Source organism: Palaemon carinicauda, chromosome 26 (assembly GCF_036898095.1).
Source record: "Palaemon carinicauda isolate YSFRI2023 chromosome 26, ASM3689809v2, whole genome shotgun sequence".
NCBI classification, from domain to species: Eukaryota; Metazoa; Arthropoda; class Malacostraca; order Decapoda; family Palaemonidae; genus Palaemon; species Palaemon carinicauda.
Window position 1 is genome coordinate 89973338 of NC_090750.1, and position 24328 is coordinate 89997665.

Genomic DNA, 24328 nt, shown 5'->3' on the forward strand with positions numbered 1-24328 from the left:
CTGAAATACAATGATCAAAACTAAATCTGCCAAACAGTCAATTTCCAGGCCCTTAACCACAATGTTTACCAATATCTTGAGGTCTTAGGAAGACTTGCTGATACTTTTCCACTAAGCCTTGAATGACTTATATCTTAAACTTAGCATTGAACAGCAAATAGCTGGTACATTTCTAGAGAAATCCGACTCTCAACACTTTCTACTGGCCAAATTGCATGGTATCTCATTATTTTAGTCACCCACACTGAGGAGTGGAAGGAGGTGGTTACTGAAACAAATCTCACTTTAAACAATTTAATAAGTAGACTTTGCTTTTTCCTAAATGGGATATGAAATAAACCACTGTAATACAATATCGTACCTGGAGTTACGCACCAAAAGGTCCAGAAGGACATGTTGAATATGTCCCTCACGAACCCCAGTTAAAAAGTCTACTTAGTTCCGGGCTCTAAACTCTTTTCATAAAGTTTCACCCTAAAACTAGTTCAAATATAAATATGTTTCTCTTTTGAGCCTCAAGAGACAAGCCAAATATTTTTCCACCATAAACAAAACAGACAAATTATCCGTAGAAGTATTCTACTGCCGATGTTATTAGTTCTTCCACCACCACACTTCCACGAGGCCACAAAACAAAGATGGCGAATTAACAGGTTCAAGCTGGATGATTTAATCGTCAACCAGTATAACGTCTTTCTTGATCAAAAATTCCACAATCTCTTCCTTGAAGTCATTTTCATTCGATGTAAGGGTGTCAGTATCTTGTCCTGAAATGATAAAATTCAGTAAGACTTACGGGCTTCAGGTAGCGTTCTATTTAGTAAATCGTAATAAAATAAACCAAAATATACCTTTTTTTAACGTCCTAAAATCTTGTTCTGAAAGTTATTCACAGCTGTGATGTTTTAAAAGTTATTTAAAGCTATGATGAGTTAAGCACAATTACATGAGAACTTACAAAAATTTTTGGTGGTTACAAAAAACAAAAAAAAAAAGGGTTTTATGCTACAATTTCTCTATACTCAGATATAATGCTACTATTTCTCTATACTCATAGATATAATGCTACTATTTCTCTATACTCATAGATATAATGCTACAATTTCTCTATACTCAGATATAATGCTACAATTTCTCTATACTCATAGATATAATGCTACAATTTCTCTATACTCATAGATATAATGCTACAATTTCTCTATACTCATAGATATAATGCTACAATTTCTCTATACACATAGATATAATGCTACAATTTCTCTATACTCATAGATATAATGCTACAATTTCTCTATACTTATAGATATATTCCTGAAAAAATCTTCAGGAACTTGATACACAAAAAGTAGACAGGGTAGGACATCAGTTCTGAAATTATTATTATTAACACTGAGGATCCAATGACATAATTTGGAGACACCAGTTAATGTAACCACAAGTGCAGTATAGAAAATTTATGCAGCTATTTAGTTTCTATCTTTACGCTCGAAATGTCAACAAATTTAGGATGACAAACGACATCATTACTTCCTGACCAAAAATCATATGAACCCGGCGGTGATTTGGTCATATCCGGGATCACTATAGGATCAACATGATTGAAAAAAAAAATGTAAAATCTTTATCTTTTTCTTACATAAACTTATCAATATATACACTAAACGACAGTTCTCACCATCACGAAGTTTCAAGCGTTGTTCCTTGGTCTCATTGAAGGCATCGATGAGTTTCTGACGATACTCAGTGAACACAGACATCTGCTTCTGTCGCTTCTCGATGATTTCTCGCGAGGCCTTGCTAAAGCGCATCTTGTCTTGTACCTCAAAGCTGGCGGCATATTTCTTCATGTTCTTCTTGATGTCCTGAAAGAAAAAAGGAAGAGATTCAATCGTACCACACGTTTGTTTTACTCAAGTATCTTGCTACTCCCTTCCGTTTCAAAGCCCTTGTTTTGGCTTTGTGTACCTCTTGTACCAGTTTTTTTTCAAAATAATTCCTTCCAAAAAAGTAAATATCACAATACCAGCACAAAAACTACAAAAGACAGGACTTTATAACCATATGGTAAATGGGCTGACTAAATTTCCTTTCCATACATATACATAATAAAAGAAAACAAATGGTAATTACATAATATGGCACTGAAGGGAGTAGAAATAGTCTATGGAGCTCAAAAGGTTAATTCTACTTGAGGAATCTCAGCCATATGGAACCCCAATTGGGCCAGGAATGCAGTGTGACTTTGGTCATGAGATAACGATATAAGACAAAACACCACAATTCAGTATAGTATTATGTTTCAAACGTATAAATCTTTCAAATATCAAATAATTATCTTTAATTATAATTTTCAAATCGATGTAATATTCTCAATCAAGAATGCGTATAGCCAGTGCAAGTTTTCAAACATGACAAAGTATTTGACATTACTACTGTATTTATGTAACCGATTCAATAAATGCAAGGAATTTTCTATAATAAAAAAGCCTCCATACTTTTCATGAAACATTAACATTGCTTAAAATTTTACTCTAGTGTTCCCTAAAACATAGACAACAGCTACCCAAGAACTTTACATTAAAACCATTATCGAAATGATAATGATCACAGGATTACTATAGCAACAAATTCAATACTGCTTGATGAGACAATTACTTAGTTTAACATAGAATGGGCTACAACTGGACAGACAAAAAATGAGGAACCATTTTAGTTGGTAGTGGCAAAACAAATACCTTGAATTCAAGGTACATATTTGATATTATTGAAAAAGTTTGTGGCAAAACTAGGATCTTGAATTCAAAGTAAAAATTTTATATATCGTTGAATTATTTCACGTAGCAAAACCAGTACAGTACAGTACCTTGGATTGGATTTAAAGTAAAAATTTAAAACTAATTACTGTCCTCAATACATACTGTATTTGAATTAGCTGGTAGTGGCAAATACAAGTACATTGAGTTTAAAGTAAAAACAGAAACTGTTTTGTACTCAATAAATTTTTAAATTAGCTGGTAATGGCAAAAACAAGTACCTTGAATTTATAGTAAAAATGGGTAAAACTAATTTTCTGTCTCAATACACCTTTGAATTAGCTAGTAGTGGAAAAACTACCACCTTGAATTTAATTCAATTCTTTTTTAATTTATAGTAAAAACATGTAACACCAATTTTCTGTCTCAATACATCTTTGAATTAGCTGGTAGTGGAAAAACTAATACCTCAATCAAGTAATGGAGCATCGGCAATAATATGAAAAGAGCATTCACTTACCTTAATATCTTGAGCTGAAAGCAAAGATGGCGGACGAGGTCTCCATAACAGCTGACAGAACTTGTTGAAGACTTGTCTCTTCAGGCACTTCCCTTGGAATGACCATAGCCAGTAGGCGTTATCAACCTGTCAAAAAAGAAAATCTATCAGTTTTAAAAGAAGAACGCTTGACATAATGAGAATTACCGTGAAAGAATACTTTAAAAAAGGATTTTACTGAATACGCTGGTAACTACCAGATCATCATTGTGTAGGTTTCCTCATTCCTAAAAAACAAGACAAAGTACTCATCCAGGTAAAGTCACAAAACACTTAAGGGTGTGCTAAAGAGAGTTTCAGTTAAAGCCACCAAGAAAACAGTCAACATGATTAAAGAGCATTCACAGTTTGAGGGTACACTCGAGCCCACTACTCTATCTTAATTCTCTTCCTCTTGTTATCTAGAAGTTTTTATAAAAGATTTATTTTAATGTTATTATTCTTAAAATTTTCTTGTAATATATTCCCTTTCCTCACTGAGCTATTTTCCCTGTTAGAGCCCTTGGGTTTATAGCATCCTGTTTTTCCAACTACGGTTGTAGCTTAGCTTGTAATAATAATAATAATTAAGTACCTTATCACAAAGCTTTATGGCTACTTCCACAATCACTGAAGGGTATATTCCTATAAATAACAGGGATTTGTATAGTTCTTTGAACGGAAGAAAAGCCTGATGTATAACAATCAACCATCATTTGGAAAGACCATCTGACTATAGTCATTTTTTTTTTTAGTGAGGCAGACTTGCACCGATTCGCAGGGGGTGCTCTTTTAGCTCGGGAATAGTTTCCTAATAGCTGATTGGTCAGAAGTATTTTTGTCCGATCCGACCAATCAGGTATCAGGAAACTTTCCCAGCTAAAAGGCACCCCTGCGAGTCTGTGCAAATCTGCCTCACTAAAAAAAATTGACTATAGGTGCTTTTACAGATGTTTGATGCACAATATACAAGCATTAGTAAAAGAAAGCAATTTGCCAAATATATACAAATGGGAAAAGTTGACTAAGCTATTTCTAAGGAACATATATTACAGAAATGTGATAATAAAAGATGGGAGACATAATGAGTACTTTTTAAAGGTAGTAATCCCACACCAATTTTAGTACATACCTTATGACCCCACCAAGACACACAGGATGCGACATATCGACCAGTAGGATCCCATTCAATGTCAGTTGCCATGAAGTGCTCAGCTGTCTGCATAACCTGTTTAATGGAAATGAAAGTGAATTGCAGAATACTAGAATCAACCTTCAAAAGATACATTTTTCATTTAAATGACAACTCATCTTCAAAAGAATTACACAAGAAATAATCTTTAATTTTCAAATTCAAATACATTTATAGTATCCAGGTCTATAATAAATTCAACTAAAAACACAATACAATTATATTAATCTTCCAAGTTCATGCTCTAAATATAATTTGCTGGTAAGTCTGGCCTTCTTATCCACTACCACTCAAACTAAGGAAACATTATACAAATACCCAAGATCAAATTGTCCAGAACTTGAATAACCTAGTGAGCATAAAAAAATAAAAATAATTGTATTAGGCCATGACACTTGGCTTTTCCAACCCCAAGTAATAATAATATAAATCATTGTAAGCCTCCCGGACCACACACAGATAGAACATATACGAAACAAAGGTCAGTTTAGAGAATTTTTTTTCTTAAGTTTTCTCTCCAAAATCCTTAATACTGTACTCTATAATTTCCTCACTTCCATCCCTCCCTTTCTCATTTTGACTTCAATATAGTTAGGATATTTTCTTACTCTTCTGAACCTTAATAGCTGTGTATTTGCATATGCTAGCTGGTCTTCTGACCAGAATCAAACACAATTGGCATTCCTTCATCGTAACTGTTCAGACTAAAAAATTATCAAACAATTGGTATTCCATCATCCTATTTGTTCAAACTACAAAAAAAACATTCCTGGTTTCAAAAAAGTCAAACACAGTTAAACAAAGGATATGTCAAACAAAGTAGCACAAGATTAAAAGCTAAGTTACACAAAGACAAAAGGTTCTTTTATTAAACGACTGTCTGAAGGAAACGAGGTCAATCAGCACTGGTTAGCTGGAAACCCAGAGAAGTTCCTCATTGTTAATCTTGGGGTTATGCTTGGAAAAAAAATGTCCAAAGCAGGAACACTTTTTAGTTATGCATTACTGCAATCCCCATAAAGAAAAAAATATATACCTTATATACACTATAGTTATCTATCCAGTCACACCATAAACTCCTGCATATGTTATCAAAGGCTCTAACCCTGGTTAGCTATATATTTTCACTGCTAGCTAAGGTTCCAACCCTGGCTAACTGTATATTTGCATGTGCTAGGTAGGGTTAAGCAGAGTCTACAATCTCCCCTAATCTCATACCTTCAATGAGACAAAAAAAAGCTGCTTAGAGGGGGAATTTCTGAATGCCCCCAAGATATCAATACTGTAAATGGCCCGTAAGACACAAAATTAAAAGTATATCATTACCTGGAAATCCTTGGTGTCAATGAATTCAAGAGCGCCACTTAGATTATGAAGACCAGCCAAGACGACGAACTGACCCTGTGGAGACCAGAAGAGGTTGTTGCAGGGACGTTTTTCCAATTTCTTCAGTTCGGTGGGTGGCTGACCCTTATTCACTTGGAAGAATGTGACATTCACCGAGGGAGGTTCGCCGGAGATTATACCAAACTTGTTATTCACTGGTTCCCATGCAAAAGCCTGAAAAATGAAGACATGAAAGTTATTCAATTATTAAATTGGAATCAAATAGTGAAACTTGTACTCAAATAAACATTCTTAATATGAAAGATTACTGTGATTACATTTTTCCTAGGATACAGACTAAATAATTTAAAGCATGTAGTACATTCCCTACTGCTTTTATCAGTGAGGTAAACGTTGTACTTTACGATATAGTTGTGTAATTCAAGGATTCTCATACAAAAATGCGCCTTTTTCTTTTAACAATTAAGGTCATGACTAATACCTCTGTATTTCATGGCATACAAAAGGCACCTATTTCTTCTAAAATAAGGTCATGACTATTACCTCAGTAGTTTTTCCTTTCACACAAAAGGCATACAGTATTTTTCTTCTAACAAATAAGGCCACAAATATTACCTCTGTATTTCCTGGCATACAAAAAAGGCTCTATTTTCTTCCAACTAATGTCATGACGATTACCTCTACTTCATGGCATTCTAAAGGCATCTTTTTCTTCTATCTATAAGGTCAATCATACAAGGCATTTGATACGACCAAGGTCAGATTTTCCCGTGTGTTACTAACAACTAAATGGCTCCACAGAAGCAGTGCTTGTAAATCTAACTCTAATCCCTCCATTTGAAAATTGGTCTTCAGATTATGAGGACCTACATAAAAATTAAGTCCTACATAGAGTTCCACGATCACATTGTCCGAAGTATGGAGTTGAATTGTTGGAGCTTTGAGTTCAAAATCATACAAATGCTTTAGGGATTTACATATATGAATGCTGAACAGGCAGACATAGGTAAAGAATCAGTTTTAATTTTGTTCCTGAAGGGCGAGCGATTGTAACGCAGTTCCGGTAGGCCCTGCTGCTTCCTCCGGTGCCTTAGATGACCGCGGAGGTAGCAGCAGTAGGGGATTCAGCATTATGAAGCTTCATCTGTGGTGGATAACAGAGGAGGGTGGGCTGTGGCACCCTAGCAGTACCAGCTGAACTCTGTTGAGTCCCTTGTCAGGCTGGGAGGAACATAGAGAGTAGAGGTCCCCTTTTTGTTTTGTTTCATTTGTTGATGTCAGCTACCCCCAAAATTGGGGGAAGTGCCTTGGTATATATATGTAGTATCTATCTATCACTTGCAAAGTTTATTTTTCACTTCTGTACTTCTTTTTCTTTATGGCTTAAATTCCTTTTTGGATCCCTTGAGATTGTAGTATTAAACTCTCCTAACTAGGGTTACAGCCTAATAACAATAATGAAAATAACTAGCCATCAGTAACTCCTATATCTATAGTTTTCAATAACGTCTGTATTCCTAGCACAATACAAAACAATAATCTGATTTTGTTTCAAGTATGATCGGTTAGTTCGCCCTTCGCGAGTACTGCACTCGTATCAGTCCAAAATGGTATGATCGCAAAATCAGCCCAGATTGAAAATAACCATAGTAATCAATAACTCCTATATTTGTAGTTATCAATAACTATAATTGGATTTTTTTTCAAGTATGATCGGTTAGCTTCCCTCTCCCGTTCAACTTACAAGTACTGCGATATTTCAGTACGAAATGGAAAGATCACCAAGACAGTACTAAGACACGTATCAAATTACTGTAACAGACTAAAAAAAAGAATCAAACACAATTGGCATTTCTTCATTGTAACTGTTCAGACTAAACAGTTATCAAACAATTGGTATTCCATCATCCTATTTGTTCAAACTAAAAAAAAAAAAAAAAAAAAAAAAAAAAAAAAAAAAAAAAAAAAAAAAAAAAAAAACATTCCTGGTTTCAAAAAAGTCAAACAGCTAAACAAAGGATATGTCAAACATACAGTAGCACAAGATTAAAAGCTAAGTTACACAAAGATAAAAGGTTCTTTTATTAAACGACTGTTTGAGGGAAACGAGGTCAATCAGCACTGGTTAGCTGGAAACCCAGAGAAGTTCCTCATTGTTAATCTTGGGGTTATGCTTGGAAAAAAATGTCCAAAGCAGGAACACTTTTTAGATATTCATTACTGCAATCCCCATAAAGAAAAAAATATATATACCTTATAGACACTATAGTTATATATCCAACCACACCATAAATTCCCGTCATGAATAAAGACATGTCTAAGGTCTTTATCCTGCAGTGAACTAAAAATGGCTGCATTTGTTACTGTATCATAAATCAGTAGATTCAAAATAAATTTCACATGAGAGTAAAACTCATCATGTCTTAACAAAACCAATAAAATTCATTAATAAAATATTGATAAACAGAACTCAGAGTCTAAGACCTTTATTCTGCAGTGGAAAAAAAAAAAAAAAAAAAAAGACTGCATTTGTTGTATCTCAACAAGTAAATTTAAACTAATCTATGACAGAGTAAACGTCATCATGACTGAAAAAAACAATTGTAAATCACATTTGAAATATTGCTAAACAGGATTCTGAGTCAGGCCTTTATCCTGTAGTGAACTAAAAAAAACCACTGCATTTGTTGTTGCATCATAACAAGTAAATTCAAACTAATCTATTGAGTAAAACTCAACATGACTGTAAAAACCAAATGTAAATCATATTTGAAATATCCCTAAATAAGATTCTGATAAGATTGGAATTTATTGGTTTTTGGCCACATGGCCATTTTAGAAAAAAATAAAAGCCAGTTGTACCAGGAAGTGAATGTTACCCCTTTTACCCCCAAGGTATGTTGAACTGTCAAGCACATTTTGCTATATTTTTTTTTTTTAAATTGCTCTAACAGCCTTAATTTTTGTCATAGAGAGGTCAGGTTGGTCTCATTCTTTTGGAAAATGCCTGAAGTTTCTCATAAAGTTATCAAAAATATGCGAAACCATGTAAATTACAGTTTTTTGCAAGAACGTACCGGTAGGTCCATTGGGGGTGAAAGGGTTAAGAGAAATTTGACTGCAAGATGGTAGATAGGTAAAGTGGGAAGTCTAAGAACTGGTTGTAACTTGGGGCTGACAAGATGCTACAGACCTTTCAGTATACAGCATGAGGTGGACAGAGCACAAACAACATCGAATACATATATCCCCTCCAAGATGTCATAGTCTACGTAACATAAATGGTTATCCAAAAAATATATAAGCAGTTTTCCAAACCAGGATTAAACAGTGTACAGTTTATGTATTTCTTTCTGTAAAAAATGACACTAACCTGAATATTTTCCTTAATTTCTAAGCTGTCAACAGCGATTCCCTTTTCTCGCATGTGGAAAATCTCAAAGTTGTAGTAGATACCGGAATACTTCACTTCGTTCTTCTCGCGCTTGGCTTTGGCGTATCTGGCTACCTTGACGCACAAGTAATCCCCACATTTCTGCCAATGCATCTTACAGTCGGCAACATTGAACAGATTCTTTGTGCGGACCTGAAAACAAAAGCGGGGAATCAAGACCTCATTCTTCCCTGTAAGAATAACCATGGTATTTCATGGAATTGTAAGAATAACCATGGAAATTCATTTAACAGTAAGAATAACCATGACATTTCATGTAACTCTAAGAATAACCATGGCATTTCATGTAACTAAATATTACCATGGAATTACATGTAACTAAATATTACCATGGCATTTCATGGAACTAAATATTACCATGGCATTTCATGTAACTATGAATAACCAGGGCATTTTATGTAACAAAAAATGACCATGGCATTTCATGTAACCAAGAATAACCATGGAATTTCATGTAATTGTAAGAATAACCATGGTATTTCATGTAACTAAGAATAACCAGGCCATTTCATGTAACTAAGAATAACCATGGCATTTCATGTAACTAAAAGAGTAACCATGGAATTTCACGTAATTGTAAGAATAACAAAGGCATTTCATGTAACTAAAAATTACCAAGGCATTTCTTGTAACTAAGAATATCCATGGAATTTCACGTAACAGTGAGATTAACCATAGCATTTCATGATTCATATTCCAATTGAATAAATTCACAATACAACTCAAGTATAAAAAATAATCCTTAGAGTTAAATGAATAAAAAATTTATAAGGAGCATAAAACTTACTTCTTCTCTGCTGGGAATGGACACTAGCGTCACTTTGGCCGGTACATCTTTGTCTTCTGCGATCCAATATGCCAGGATGTTGTCTGTGGGGGACCAACTGAAGTCCTTGATTCCATTAACCTTTATGCTCTTCTTATCAAGTAAACCAAACGACTGAAAGAGATATGAACTGTTAAGAGTGACCCCCTGAGATTATGGACTGTCCTGTCACTCTAAAACAAATAGAAAGCTCAACAACCCTAAATTATATTTAAGTAATTACTGGCTGTCCTGCCACTCCATAAAAAATTAAAAGCTCAACAAAACTAAAAATACGTTTAATGTAAGTTTAAAGATATCTGCAAATTTATAACCGTCAGGTAAGACATTTACTCACCGGGGTTTCATAAACACTCAACATATCTTCACCGATCCTGGCAAAGTACCTATCATCATTGGACCACTTGAAAACAGGCCACAATGGCGGTCTCTCGGCATTAAAAGCTCGTTTCTTCTGGCCAGATCTTGTATCCCAAATGATGACAGACTGGGGCTCTTCAGCCCTTGGATCAACATGAGGAGAGAATGTGACCAAGTACCTAAAAGGGGGAAAAAAAATAACGCTGTTCTTATATCAGGTCACTGAGATGCAAGTAATAAATATCAACGAAATGATACAGGTACAGCACCTTGAAGGAGGTTCATTTTTGTTCTATGAAAATTACACAAGAACTTTGTTTTTAATGGATATAACCAACAATGTACTTTGATTTCTTTACAAAGCTATGAACACACTCTCGAAATGTGACTTGTTTCTCTCTTAAAACTATTTAACTTTTAATATCACAAAGGTGTTCAACTAGAGTAATAGCTACCAAAACTTCTTGTCATACAGAAAGCAAGTAAAGTTTAGAAATGCTTCAGTAAAATAATTTCCCACTATAATTTAGCATTATGCTGTATGTAAACATTCACAATAATGTTTGATTTACTGCAGTACTGCAGTTCCTAGTTGTCAAAGACTTTCACCACCATAGTCTTCTAAATTCTATCTTTATCAATGGGTAGGCAACTTGGTGCACCCTTAAGTTAAACCCTATGAAAACTGAGGTGCACCCTGAAGTTAAACCCTATGAAAACTGAGGTGCACCCTGAAGTTAAACCCTATGAAAAATGAGGTGCACCCTGAAGTTAAACCCTATGAAAACTGAGGTGCACCCTGAAGTTAAACCCTATGAAAAATGAGGTGCACCCTGAAGTTAAACCCTATGAAAACTGAGGTGCACCCTGAAGTTAAACCCTATGAAAACTGAGGTGCACCCTGAAGTTAAACCCTATGAAAACTGAGGTGCACCCTGAAGTTAAACCCTATGAAAACTGAGGTGCACCCTGAAGTTAAACCCTATGAAAAATGAGGTGCACCCTGAAGTTAAACCCTATGAAAAATGAGGTGCACCCTGAAGTTAAACCCTATGAAAACTGAGGTGCACCCTGAAGTTAAACCCTATGAAAAATGAGGTGCACCCTGAAGTTAAACCCTATGAAAACTGAGGTGCACCCTGAAGTTAAACCCTATGAAAACTGAGGTGCACCCTGAAGTTAAACCCTATGAAAACTGAGGTGCACCCTGAAGTTAAACCCTATGAAAACTGAGGTGCACCCTGAAGTTAAACCCTATGAAAACTGAGGTGCACCCTGAAGTTAAACCCTATGAAAACTGAGGTGCACCCTGAAGTTAAACCCTATGAAAACTGAGGTGCACCCTGAAGTTGAACCCTATGAAAACTGAGGAAAGAAAAGAAAAAGTTCATCATAATGGAAGATTTACAACTTATCACTATTCAAACCATGCAATTTAAATATCCCTTACTTCTCACAAGGTGAAAAATCAATGAATTGAACTCCGGGATGACTGAATTTCTTCAGTTGCTCGAATTTTTCACCTCCCCACAAAGCTATACCTGGACCGTGGAAAGTGGCAAGGTAAGTGCCTCTGGGCGACCAACGCACGTACGATTCCGTCCATCTCTGTAAGAAATGACAATCGTATGTTAATCACAAATTCAAAACAGTCTTTCATTGAAATAAAACGTCCATCCCTGAGTAAGAAAAGTGACAATTATAAACTTGCAATAGTCTTTCATCGATTTAAAAAAACCATCTTTATGTAAGAAAAAATAAGCACATCAATTACAAACTTAAAAGCAATCCATCTCGAGTAAGAAAAAACAACAATGAAGTCTCATTAAACTCAAACGTAAATATATAATCTCAACATTAAGTTGAATAAAATACTTACAACAAATTAATCAAGACAAAACAATAATGAAACTATAATAAACATATTTACATTCTCCACACTGTTCAGTTATATGTATTGTTGTCTTGTAATAAAAACTTGCTCCACAAATTCCATTTGAAGTGCTTATCAAACAATCCAATAAATTACTTGAAGAGGAAAACTAAGTGGTCTGTAAGGAAACAGAACTTCTTAGAAAAACTATTCCTAAGGGTAGCATTCTTGACCCATTACTTTTCATACTATATACAAGATATGTGGTTTGGCCTAGAAAACAAGCTTGTTGCATATGCAGATGATGCTACTCTCTTTGTATCAATTTCTCTGAATGTAGATCTGGCATTCCTTAATCCCTATTATTAAGAATTACATAAATTACCTTTCAAATTCATGGGCAACCTCTCCAAGATAGCTGGCACAAAAACCTAAATATGAATTTTAATAAAAAGAAACTCACCTCACGCTTATCAATTTCTTGAGCTTCTGGGACGGAATTAAGATAAATCGCAGTTTTGAGTCCCTCGTCATAGAGGACGGAAAACATATCAAAGCAGTTCTCATCCAGTAAGTAGTAGTGCAGGTTACCATGATCCTGTGGGGAAAATGAAAAACCTTAGGGTTCATAAACTTTACAAGATAATCTATCAATTTATACACAACATAACTACTTTCCAAATATGGTAAAGAAAAGATAATTATAGTTTCCAACTGTGATTTCTCATTATAGAATATAACATGGCAAATAATTTTAGAAAAGGACACTAAGCAAAAAATGTTACCTTGTAAGGCTGAGGAACTGGTTTCACAAACTCATCAGTAATGTTTTCATATTTTTCAAAATCTGTGAAAACATTACAGAGGAAGGTATGCTGCTTATCTAGCTTGTAGTTATTCCTCTGCTTCACAGCCTCTTCCGCGGATGCTCGGTCTTTAAATTCCAGGAAGATGTACCTGAAAAGAGTTGAAAGATTTTAAAACCATTCAAATATTTACAGATATGTAAAACCTCAAAGAAATACAATAGCTCTTAATAGATGCTCCTAACCTGATAACTTAGTGACAAGCTGTGACCAGGTTTGGGAATGATCTTATATTAGCCAGTTGAATTGGTTTAACTTCAGCAGTTCAAAAATTGTAGCAAGTGTTATGTTGAACAGGTTGATATGTCTCTCTATAATTTATATATGGCATATAATTTTAAATGTTACTAATCTCAAGGTATTTTGCATTCTTTATTCATTACTTTTTATAGTTTATTTCTTTTACTCATAGGGCTTTCTTCCCCTATAAGAGCCCTTAGGCTTATAGAATCCTGTTTTTTTTTCAACTAGGGATGTGGCCATAACTATCATCATAATAATAATAATAATAATAATAATAATAATAGAGCATGTTACTTGGAAAATACAGTACCCCTTTAAAACTGGGTCCCACCAATTCTTCCATGAACTATTTATGCAGGCCCATTTGTTGTTTAAAACATGAAAATTACCTTAACTTTAACCTTAAAAAACTATAACGCTTACTTAAATTACTAGTCCAGCCCAGGGCACTCTTGCTGTCACTTCAGCAGTTATTTGGCTAAACTCATCTCTCAATCCTGCTTCTCCTTGCCATCTCAAAACACTCTCTACGGCTCTCAGTAACGTTTACAGCGGCTTCCACGAGCCGATTTCAACTACTTTTCTCAACAGTTCTCTTCTCAGACTGCCTCTACAATGCTTCTTGCCCCTTTCCAAAGCTCAATTACTAGTCCAGCCCAGGACACACTCTTGCTGTTACTTCAGCAAAGTCATTTGGCTACAGTTCTCCCTCTATCTAGCCTTTCCATGCCGCCTCAACACTCAGCGGCTCTCAGTAACATCAAGGAATGTAAATAATGATGCCCCTATGAAACAATTTAAATTAGTTTATATGCCCCATTCACATTAGAAAAATGGCTTGATTATGATGTAAGTATGGCAATGATGAGCAAATAACAAAAGTCCACCCGGGCCTACAGTACAATAGTCCCATTAAACTAATTATTTTAAGAAATTGGGTCAACTACCAGGAGGTAAAACCCTTATACTAAAATTTACTATCACAAGGGCTAAATCGCGTGTAACATACCGTGTTTCCATTACAATTTTTTTGTCGCTTAATAAAATCTTGATTATACGATTGGAAACGTTTCATTAAGTGGTGAAAGGGCTACCAACCATACCTACAAAATGAATCACAGACATTCGATAAGTTTGGCTAATGCTGTGACTATCTATGTAGAAGATTGATTTGGCAGGAAAACAAGTGTTGGAATGACGTCAAGTAAACAAGACAAGAAAAAGTATTTTCATACAAGATTTAATTTAAAAACTATCCTTTAACCGCTCTCTACAAGCCAAAAGGGAAAAGTAACTAGTTCACCATTACGCGAGTATTATACAGGTGGCAAGTACCCCTAGCCACTCCCTACCCAGTGTCTGGGTAGGGTTGCCACCTTGCACCAAAAAGACCAATTGGCTACCTTCCAGCTTTGCCAAAAGAATATTTATAACTCCAGGTTTGTATTAGGGAAAAATACAAATTACCTACGAATTTATCATCGTTAACATACATTTGTAGTTACTGGTACAAAAAAGTCATTTCTACTTAGGTGAACTACTATAATGAATGAACATTACATTATTTTTAACCTGGGAATGATTTCTCTGATGACGGCAATAAGTTACGAAATACAAGAGAATCAGATTATTTTGGTCAACATGATTGGTGAAGGTTTTTTGTCAGACACTAAACATTATCAATAAAAATTAAGTTTCATAGTTGTACAGAAATGAATGATGAATGTGGTGAAGAATCAGGACTTTTATGTAGAGAAATATTACAGCTCCATACACATTTTGAACATAGATACCACATCCGGATAGCTAGGTTGGTAGCGTCGTGGGCTTCTGTTTCTGAGGTCCCAATTTCGCGTCCCCGCTAAGGCGCGAATAGTGTGAGACCTTCTACCAGGGGGTACTCCCCAGGGGGCCAGGGGAGGGGGGGGGGGGGGAAATTGTGATAGTCCCTGCTGGCTCATGGTCGCCCGAGGAGATGATGAAGGTCGTCTCAGGGGAGACCTAAAACCCGCAACTTTAACTTTTAACCCTTTTACCCCCAAGCTATTTGGAACTTCCCAACCCCTAACCCCCAGGGGTTATTTTTTATTCAAGCACATTTTGCAGTATATTCTTTTAAATTGCTCTAACAGCCTTAATTTTTGTCATAGGGAGGTCAGGTTGGTCTCATTCTTTTGGAAAATGCCCGAAGTTTCTAAAAAAAAAAAAAAAAAAAAAAAAAAAAACGTAATAGTTTTTTGAAAGGACGTACCACTACGTCCATGGGGGTAAAGGGATGAGTTTTGTGAAACATACCAGTACGTCCTTTGGGGGTAAAAGGGTTAAAAGGCAATTTTTTTTATTATTTATTCATGTATGCATAAATCAACAGTGTAGTTTGATAACTTTAACTCACCCTTTGGTCTTGCCATCTTCTCCCGTTGGATAATATTCATTGATGATTGTGCCAAACTCCTTGAAGATCTTGCGAATTACATTCTTAAGCTTCTCCAATCGCTCTGCACCGACTGATGGCACACCTTCAACGATGATGACAGATTCGACGCCATCTGTCTCCTTAGGCTTCTGTCTTAGCAAGTCCCCAAGCAATTCTGGAAAAAGAAAATCTAGTTACAGAGACCATCTTCAAGTTTTAAAAAACGGAAGTAGTTGAAGCAGGTACAAAAGATTCCATCATCTCTCATATGCAGTAATTATTACCTCCACCAATGAAGTTGGAAGGAGGATAGGTTTTACCGCCTGTTCGAGTTTGTAATTTGTTTTTGTGAACAGCTTCCTGGCTACAATTTTAATCAGAGTAATGAAACTTGAAGGGATTAACTGTTCATGTAAAAAGCTTGTTAAGGATTAAATTTTGGAAGGTCAAGGTCATGGTCAAGCAAAATGTCCAATTCACGTAATCAGCCATAAGTTTGGAAATCTTTGTCACAGACACTTCAAACTTGGTTGATATTTATATGTTAAGGTCAAAGGTAAAGGTCGAGTAAAATGTCGAGAAATGAGCTGCCGAGGTGGAAGTCTGCGCTCTACCGAGTGCCCTTCTAGTTAGTAATATGAAAAGACAAATTCTAACCCTAGATGGAAACAATCTATAAGCCCAAGGGCCCAAATAGTACAAGTAACCATGTATGAATATGAAACAAACACAAAGCCCTCAAGAAGACGAGACAAAGCAATATCCAAAACTTGGTAGAATAAAATTGATTCAAACACTACACAAGGTAAAAAATGACGAGAGCAAACATCTTTAGATTTTCTCCGTAGTTTACACTTTTTTTTTATTTGCAATAGAGCAGCCATACATGAAAGTAGAGGCTCAGTTATAAAAAAGGTAGAGCAACCTAGATACATGGGATCTACAATAAATCAGGAAGGAGGATGTGAGGCTGAAATTAGAATACTGTAGATTAAAAGCAGTATGGGGAAAGTGGATGGAGGTAGAAGAGTGGTATGTGATAAGAAAATACTAATCAAGCTAAAAGTCAACATCTACAGCACTCTTACAAGACTAGTGTTGACGTACGGATAGGAAAGGTGGACCCTTACATAAAAAAGAGGAAGGAAAGCTTAAAAGAACAAAGATGAGAATGCTGAAGTGGATTATGGGAATATCACAGCTTTAAAGATTGGAAAATGATGAAATAAGAACGGTAGGCGTACTAAAGATTACAGGTGATAAAGAGTGGTTATGACTGAGATAATGCGGGAATGTACTGAGGATGGATAGTGAGGAGGGAGTGAGGAGGGCTTGGAAGAAACCTGTTGGGGGAGACACCAAAAGGGAGGCAGAGAATTAAATGGAGAGATAAGGTGAAGGATGAGAAATGGAGAAAAGATGTTTGATGAAAGAGGATGCCTTTTATAGAAGGCGTTGAAGAGGGAAAATCAGGCAACTGTCCCCTTAATGTAGGGATCTATTTACCAAGGCATTTCCCCTAAATTTTGGGGAGGTAGTCAACATCAAACAAAGGAGCAAATGGGGACCTTTCCTTTCTCCGCTCATATCAGCCTGACGAGGGATTCAGCAGAGTTTGGCTGGTACTGTAGGGATCAAGGTGGAAAAAATATCCCTGAAGTGTTAAGCAGTCAAAAGGTAGAGCTGTGCCTCGGCTTTTGCACCACCTTATTACTCAGTAAATTGGATAGAATTTGGGGGATTGTCTACCATATTAGCAGTTAATATTTAGTAAGGTTTATATTTTCCAGATGAAAGTTTATCCTAGATTTTAGAATAAGTTTTAGGTCCAGGCTCATGTTAGGTTATAAATTTTTTAATTTATTTGATACTGAAATGCAGAAACAGATAATGCCAATACCCAAATGCTTATTTTGCTTACACTATCAATTAAATCAACTATCTCAAATAAAAGGCATATCTTTCTTCAGACATACTCTATAACGTTTCCATTTCGTGAAAGCTAAAATCAAAGCTCTTTCATGTGTAATTAAATGTTTTTCCCATACCCGAATCCAGCCACGGTCTAAAACGTCAATTTAGCCATATCTTTTTTTCTTCCTAACTGTACAGTACGATCACTAAATTAACCTATTCTATAAGGTACAGTATACGAAAGATGCATATGTTTTGATGAATTCAAACCACATTAAAATCTATTTTAGGTAGTACTATTACCAGACTCCTAATGTCTATTTTAGTAGAGAGTATGAAGAATAAACATTGCTGAACATAAACCTTAGAAATTAAAATTCTTCCCTGACCGAACATAAATTAATTGATTTTTACGTAAAAATATAGTCTGAAGAATTCCTAAGTTTAGCAAGGTCTTTACCGTGCCACAAACCGATCCAGTCATCTTACTAAAGCCCATCAGATGGATCTTCCAACACCGTGACACTGGGTATGAGCGATTTAACGGATTTTGACGAAGGAAAAATCTATTTTTGGGCTCGAGCCAAGTCGTCCTGATGGTTCCTTCGGGCAGCTTCCTACTGTAAAATATTTATGAGTGATATTACAAGAGAATTACCGTCAGGTATCATGGGGTTCTAACCCGGAACGACTATCGTAAGATATCGTGTATAATCAGGGACGTATCCGTAGATAACCATAGATATCAGCACCCCAAACAGACTTACCCAGTCTAGGAACCTAAAATAATTAACAAGGACTTAGTTAAAATTTTTATGCAACCATATAATTAATTTCAATGCTTTCAACCACCAACATGGAGGCAAGACATGTAGTTTTAATCTCAATTCATGAGTTACTTCTAGCACAATTAATATACAGTAGGACTGGATATATTAACACAAAAAAATCTACTGCCAAAATCCATGCACGGTTCCCCAAAAGCCATTTTGAGAATGGTAAGATTTTGAACCCATTTTACTATAATTTCATTGGTTTTCAGTTCTAATAAAGAAATAAGGTAGCTGGAGGGGAGCAAAGCACCCAATACCTGCCAAACAATACTCACAGTTCTCAATAACGTGTGAGAAACGCATGATTTTGACCCAATTACACTACACCTTCATTGGTTTTCAGTCTTCAAAAAGGGAAAAGAGGGGTTGCAAGGGGGAAAATCACCCAATCTAAGTAAAGACAGACCTTAAGTCAAATTAGGGCGTTCACTTATAAGTGACATTATCCCATGAAGGGTAGGCTGTTCAGCAATTTAAAATGCAGCTTTGTCAGCAATGGAGTCGAACTGGATGTAACGAAACTGCACAGCAATGAGTAAAGTTAGCTTGGGATACCTTACACTATTATTATTATTATAAGGGAAGAGATTAACCAGTCCAGTGAGTCAAGCTCGACTTTTAAATGGCTGGCCGAAAGGTACCTTACACTATAACACGTGCAGTTGATTTCTAGGACAAGGGTGAACACAGACAGCAGTTGCATAGGAAGCGACAAACTCATTTTCTATACCACCAACAGTAACCTGTATGCAGATCTACATTCTTACCAGAACATTTACACTATAAAAATTATCAGAATGATAGGGCAACTATGTGGTAGGGCAAAAAGCTCTATATTAAAAAATAATCAGTAAAGTAAATTACTTAAATTTTCCAAGATTACCGAGTAACTTTGAATATGAAGCGATAGCGTACAGTTTTTGATTACTGTACTGTATGTAATTTCTAATTTCCTAACTATTATTGTCCATTATAATAAAAGCAAGACTGAAGCTTCAAGTTAGGTCATGTCTGTTTGTTTTACTGTCACAAGGATTACGTGACTTATGCAGCAAAAGCCAGTAGGAAAAAATAAAAAGTTTTAGTACCAAGCACTTTCGTGATTTTCAACACACTTTTTCAGGGTACAATAAAAAGTGATACAGTAAAAAGAAAAAAAAAAAAGTAGAACAGTAAAAGAAATGGTAGAAAACCCTTGTCAGCTAATTACCACTGTCAAACAATCAAACAACCCACAGCCAAACATCAAACAACCCACAGCCAAAATTTATACTTCAACACAAAGAGGTAAGAAACAAAGTAGGGAAAGAGAAATTACATAATTTTGGATTGTTCAACAATATTGATCATAATGTAATTATCAAATTGATATAGACCAGCACTAATATTAAAAACACAACAGACTTTCTTTTTTATACTAAATTCTATAATACATAATTACTAAATTCTATAATACGGAATTAATATAAAGATAAAGTCTGGTTGTGTTTTTAATATTAGTTCTGGTCTATATAAATTGGATAATTACATTATGATCAATATTGTTGAACAATTCAGAATTATGTAATTTCTCTTCACCTGTTTTATGTTTATGACCACTTTGCATTTCAAGTACAAATTTTGACTGTGGGTTGTTTGTTTGATTGTTTGACTATGGTAATTAGTTGACAAGGGTTTTCTATCACTTCTCTAACTGTTCTACTTTTTTTCCCCTATTTTACTTATTAACGTCCTTCAACTGTGTGTCACTTTTTATTGCACCCTGAAATAGTGTATTAATGTGCACGAAAGCGCTAAGTACTAAAACTTTTTATTTTTTTCTTAATGGCTTTTGCTGCAACTCTTATTTTGTTTAGGGTTACTGTAATAGCATACAAATTTACCACCCCTAACCTTACCTACATCAGTGTCCTTAACGATGGAGAGCTAATGCTATTAGCTGACAAGTGCATCCGCCGTTCTACGTACGAATCGTAGCTTTGTCTTCTAACCCGATGGGGTAAATGATATTTAAATTATGGCCAAGCAGGAATTTGCTTCAAGAAGTGGAAGAGAGATGGTCATTTAGCATGTTTCTTTGCATGAAAAATAGCTTCTGGGAAGAAATTGTGACCACCCCTGATGTTGTCCATTACTTACTTTTGGCAGGATGATGGCAATTATTGCATTCACGTATTTTGCGATCGCGCGTGTATGTAAGCTTTTGTTTTTTGTATGATTAATCATTCAACTAGCATATTGAACCAGTAAAATCTTCCAAGCATTTATATTTATGCATATGTGTTTTTCACTCCCCCAACCTCTTCAGTTCTCTTATGACTGCCGTTCATATGAAAGTTTCCCTGTACAGTATCTATTTTAGAAATACTTTAATCTAAATTATATTCATAACAATAGCTGCTCACTATATGGTTGTCGCTGCATTTCAAATTAGTAACTTAGTGAGGCCGTGGTGTGTACTGTATATACTTGACCAAACAGTACTCTATGAATGCTAAAAATACAATATAACCAGTTGGAAAAATATACGATTGATGTATTCAACTATTGATTACAGACAAATTTACCGTACCAATGTTTTGGGGTTTGCCTATAAGCAACGACTTAATAGGGCGGTGTATCGTATCTACCATTTTGACCTAATTATACCATATGGATATTGCAAACAAGATAAAAAGTTCGAAATATACATGAGGAGCCTTTGTATATCAGCGGCCAGTTCCTACCACGTGGATTAAAAATGGCCATCAACTAATCTAAACTTTCCCCACTTAACTACAAAGCCGTGTCCTTACCTACTTAAATAACAGGGGGCTAATGCCCGCCTTTACACTGCCTTATTCTAAGTTAGCCGTAATAATTCATTCATGTGGCCGCTATCATACATAGAGGTGGCCGCTATCATACATACACCCCATATATGATTAATGTATTTGGTTAGGAATTATATGCAAATTTGCCCTAGCAATGCTCTGAGTTTCGCCTAAAAGCAACGAATCTGCGGTGACTTGGTAGGATAGTCTCTCGTCCTGTAACCATTTGAAGTTTTTGACCCAATATTACCATACAGGTATTGAAAATACAAGATAACCAATTTGAAATAAATATGATTAATGTTTTTGGCTAGAAATTAAAGGGAAATCTACCCTAACAAAGTTCTGTGGCAACTAAGTAGGGCGGTGCTGTCCTCTACCCATTTGACCTACTAATACTATAAGGATATTGCAAACAAGATAAACAGTTGAACATTCATATAATGAATGTATTTGGCTAGAAATTAAAGGCAGATTTGCCTTTACCAATGATTAGGGGTTCACCTATTAGCACTGAATCTGAGGAGAGTTGGTAAGGAGGCAGGTCGTCTTATACTCAATTGCCCTACTAATACCATATGGATATTGCACACAAACAATTGGAAATATATATTACTAATGTATTTGGCTAGAAATTATAGGCAAATTTACCCAACCAGTTCTTTGGGGTTCGCCTATAAGCAACGAATCTGCGGCAACTTAGTAGGCCGGTGTGTCGTCCTGTCCCCATCTGACCTAGATGCCATATGGATATTGCAAACACATAACCCATTCAAAATATTTATCAATGTTGGGCGGTGTGTTGTCCTCTACCCATTTGACCTAATAAAACCGTAAAGATTATCGTAGGATATAGATATATACATATTTCTGAAACTATTCATTTGCGACGGGAACGGGTGTTATTTTCGAAGAGATGAATTTCTTCTATAGAAAAAAGTAATTTTTTCCCTAGGTTACATTGCCCTGTAATACAGTAAAATAAAACAGCAATTACAGTCAATTTTACCATTACCGACGTACTGGGGTTCGCCTAAAAGCACCGAATCTGCGGCAACTTAGTAGGCCGGTGTGTTGTCCTGTACCCATTTGACCTAATACCATATGAATATTGCAAATACAAGATAACCAGTTGGAAATACAAATAATTAATGTATTTGGATAGAAATTAAAGTCAATTTTACCATTACAGACGTACTGGGGTTCGCCTCAAGGTACCGAATCTGCGCCAACTTAGGGCGGTGTTGTCCTGTACCCATCATTCTTATTGATACAGTATAGATCATGCCTATCATTTACTGTTCCTTTGGTAGTTAAGGAATTTGGATTGGATTTATAGAATTTAGGTTGGTAATTGGATAATACCTTTAGGTCATTTACACCGGCGGACGGGTAAAGCTGCCAACTTTCTTCTTGGAACCTGTCCCACTAAACCAAGGATTAGGCGATATTTAGCAAAGAATTATCGCCATAAACATGAAACTAATAAATACGAGAGCTTTAATATAAGGACATTGTACCTGTCAGACCAAAAGTATCTATAAATTAGCCGAAATCTACAGGAGAACCAATGCAAAATAAGCCCAGCTGTCAAATTGCGGGAAAAATCGCCCCTTATTCAAACGGATGTTTTAAGTGAACGCCGTATTCCTGAGCTTACCTTCATCCGTAATATCATCGACGAAGTCTTCAGGATCACTGAAATCGGGATCTTCCTCTTCATTGCCTCCTCCGTCCTCATTATCCATAGATTTTGGCTTATTTTTCTTAGCCATCTTTGTGTTGGCCTCGTGTGGTGGCTTGAAAGAACGTAACTTGCCGGGTTCCAATAATGTTTGGAATGTACTGGTACACAGCCTTTGATACATCTTTCAAATATATAAAAGTAAATAATTTATGTATAATTTCATAATTATACTATTTATATCCCCTGTAACTTATATATTTAATAAACAGAATTAATTTTATACCATCACAGTCGTCATAAGTTTTGAAAATTGAATATTTCACCCTAAGCAGATCACAAAAGATATACTCATGAATGCCGAGACCTCAGAAGATATTTCTATATATTATAAAATAAAATTAGAAAGTTCTTATCAATTTTGTTCTTATATCTACACTCAATTTGTTTTTTCAATTTGACATTAGATGGATAAACAAGTATGTGAAATTCGTGAAAATAGCGCGAATCTCAAACAAAACAATCGCCCATAAAATGATATCATATTTTGATTTAGAATTTTAGATAGGAATTCTTAAATAGGTGTAATTTACTCTTTAAGACTTGAATTTGGTTTTAATTGTTATCCAAAGTGCATTGATTATTCGTTATTACAAAACCAATTAATCAAAACGTCTGATGGATGCAAATACATCGTGCTAATTACATGAAGAATTTTCTTGGTTTATCAATTCCCTCTGTTTTAATTGTCTAATTAAACCAGGTTAACCAAAAATCTACTGACAAAATCTAGCAATTGATATTACAGGATTTGTAACCTTACAAAATATATTGGTAAAAAATTCCTGATATTTATCAAGATTGCGACATCACAGAGATTTTCTTGATATTTTGATTTTGGATCGATGAGCCAATGAATGAGCAGATAATGGATATTAATTATTATTATTACAAACCCTATTTTTTCTAGAATACGTTACTTGACTTTTATTCATTTGAGGAATTACTTAATTTGCAATCCAGTGAAGAAAACGAAGGAAACGTGTGCTTGTTGATGTCCCTGACATAACCGAAATTTGAAAGCAACGTTTCGGATCCTTATAGATTAAAAGTCGTATAATAAATACTTACGACATAGTTTAAGGGCTGTTTTCCTCTTCTTGTTACACAGGGGACTCTGTGTCCTACAGGACCTATAAATTTTTCATATAAATTC

The 24328-nt window shown here is 35.4% G+C and overlaps 1 protein-coding gene across 1 annotated transcript; it reads right to left on the reverse strand.

Annotated features, from left to right (window-relative positions):
- Positions 1 to 280: 280 nt before the first annotated feature.
- eIF3b (eukaryotic translation initiation factor 3 subunit b) lies at positions 281 to 23311 on the reverse strand. Its single transcript, XM_068349932.1, has 13 exons — positions 23089 to 23311; positions 15848 to 16043; positions 13129 to 13300; positions 12807 to 12941; positions 11921 to 12078; positions 10448 to 10649; positions 10072 to 10224; positions 9204 to 9416; positions 5810 to 6043; positions 4424 to 4519; positions 3274 to 3399; positions 1676 to 1862; positions 281 to 767 (listed from the first exon to the last, which is right to left on the reverse strand). The coding sequence occupies exons 1-13, from the start codon at positions 23294 to 23296 to the stop codon at positions 670 to 672; spliced, it is 2178 nt and encodes a 725-aa protein (XP_068206033.1). The 5' UTR covers positions 23297 to 23311; the 3' UTR covers positions 281 to 669.
- Positions 23312 to 24328: the final 1017 nt, after the last annotated feature.

Bases quoted from the DNA above. Each gene is read 5' to 3' on its own strand.
- eIF3b (XM_068349932.1), bottom strand. From the start codon at position 23,296: ATGTATCAAAGGCTGTGTACCAGTACATTCCAAACATTATTGGAACCC. The intron at 6,044-9,203 runs GTTAGTGTCATT...TTCATTTTTCAG, and splicing joins AAATTAAGGAAAATATTCAG to GCTTTTGCATGGGAACCAGT. The intron at 1,863-3,273 runs GTAAGTGAATGC...TTTTTCTTTCAG, and splicing joins TTTCAGCTCAAGATATTAAG to GACATCAAGAAGAACATGAA.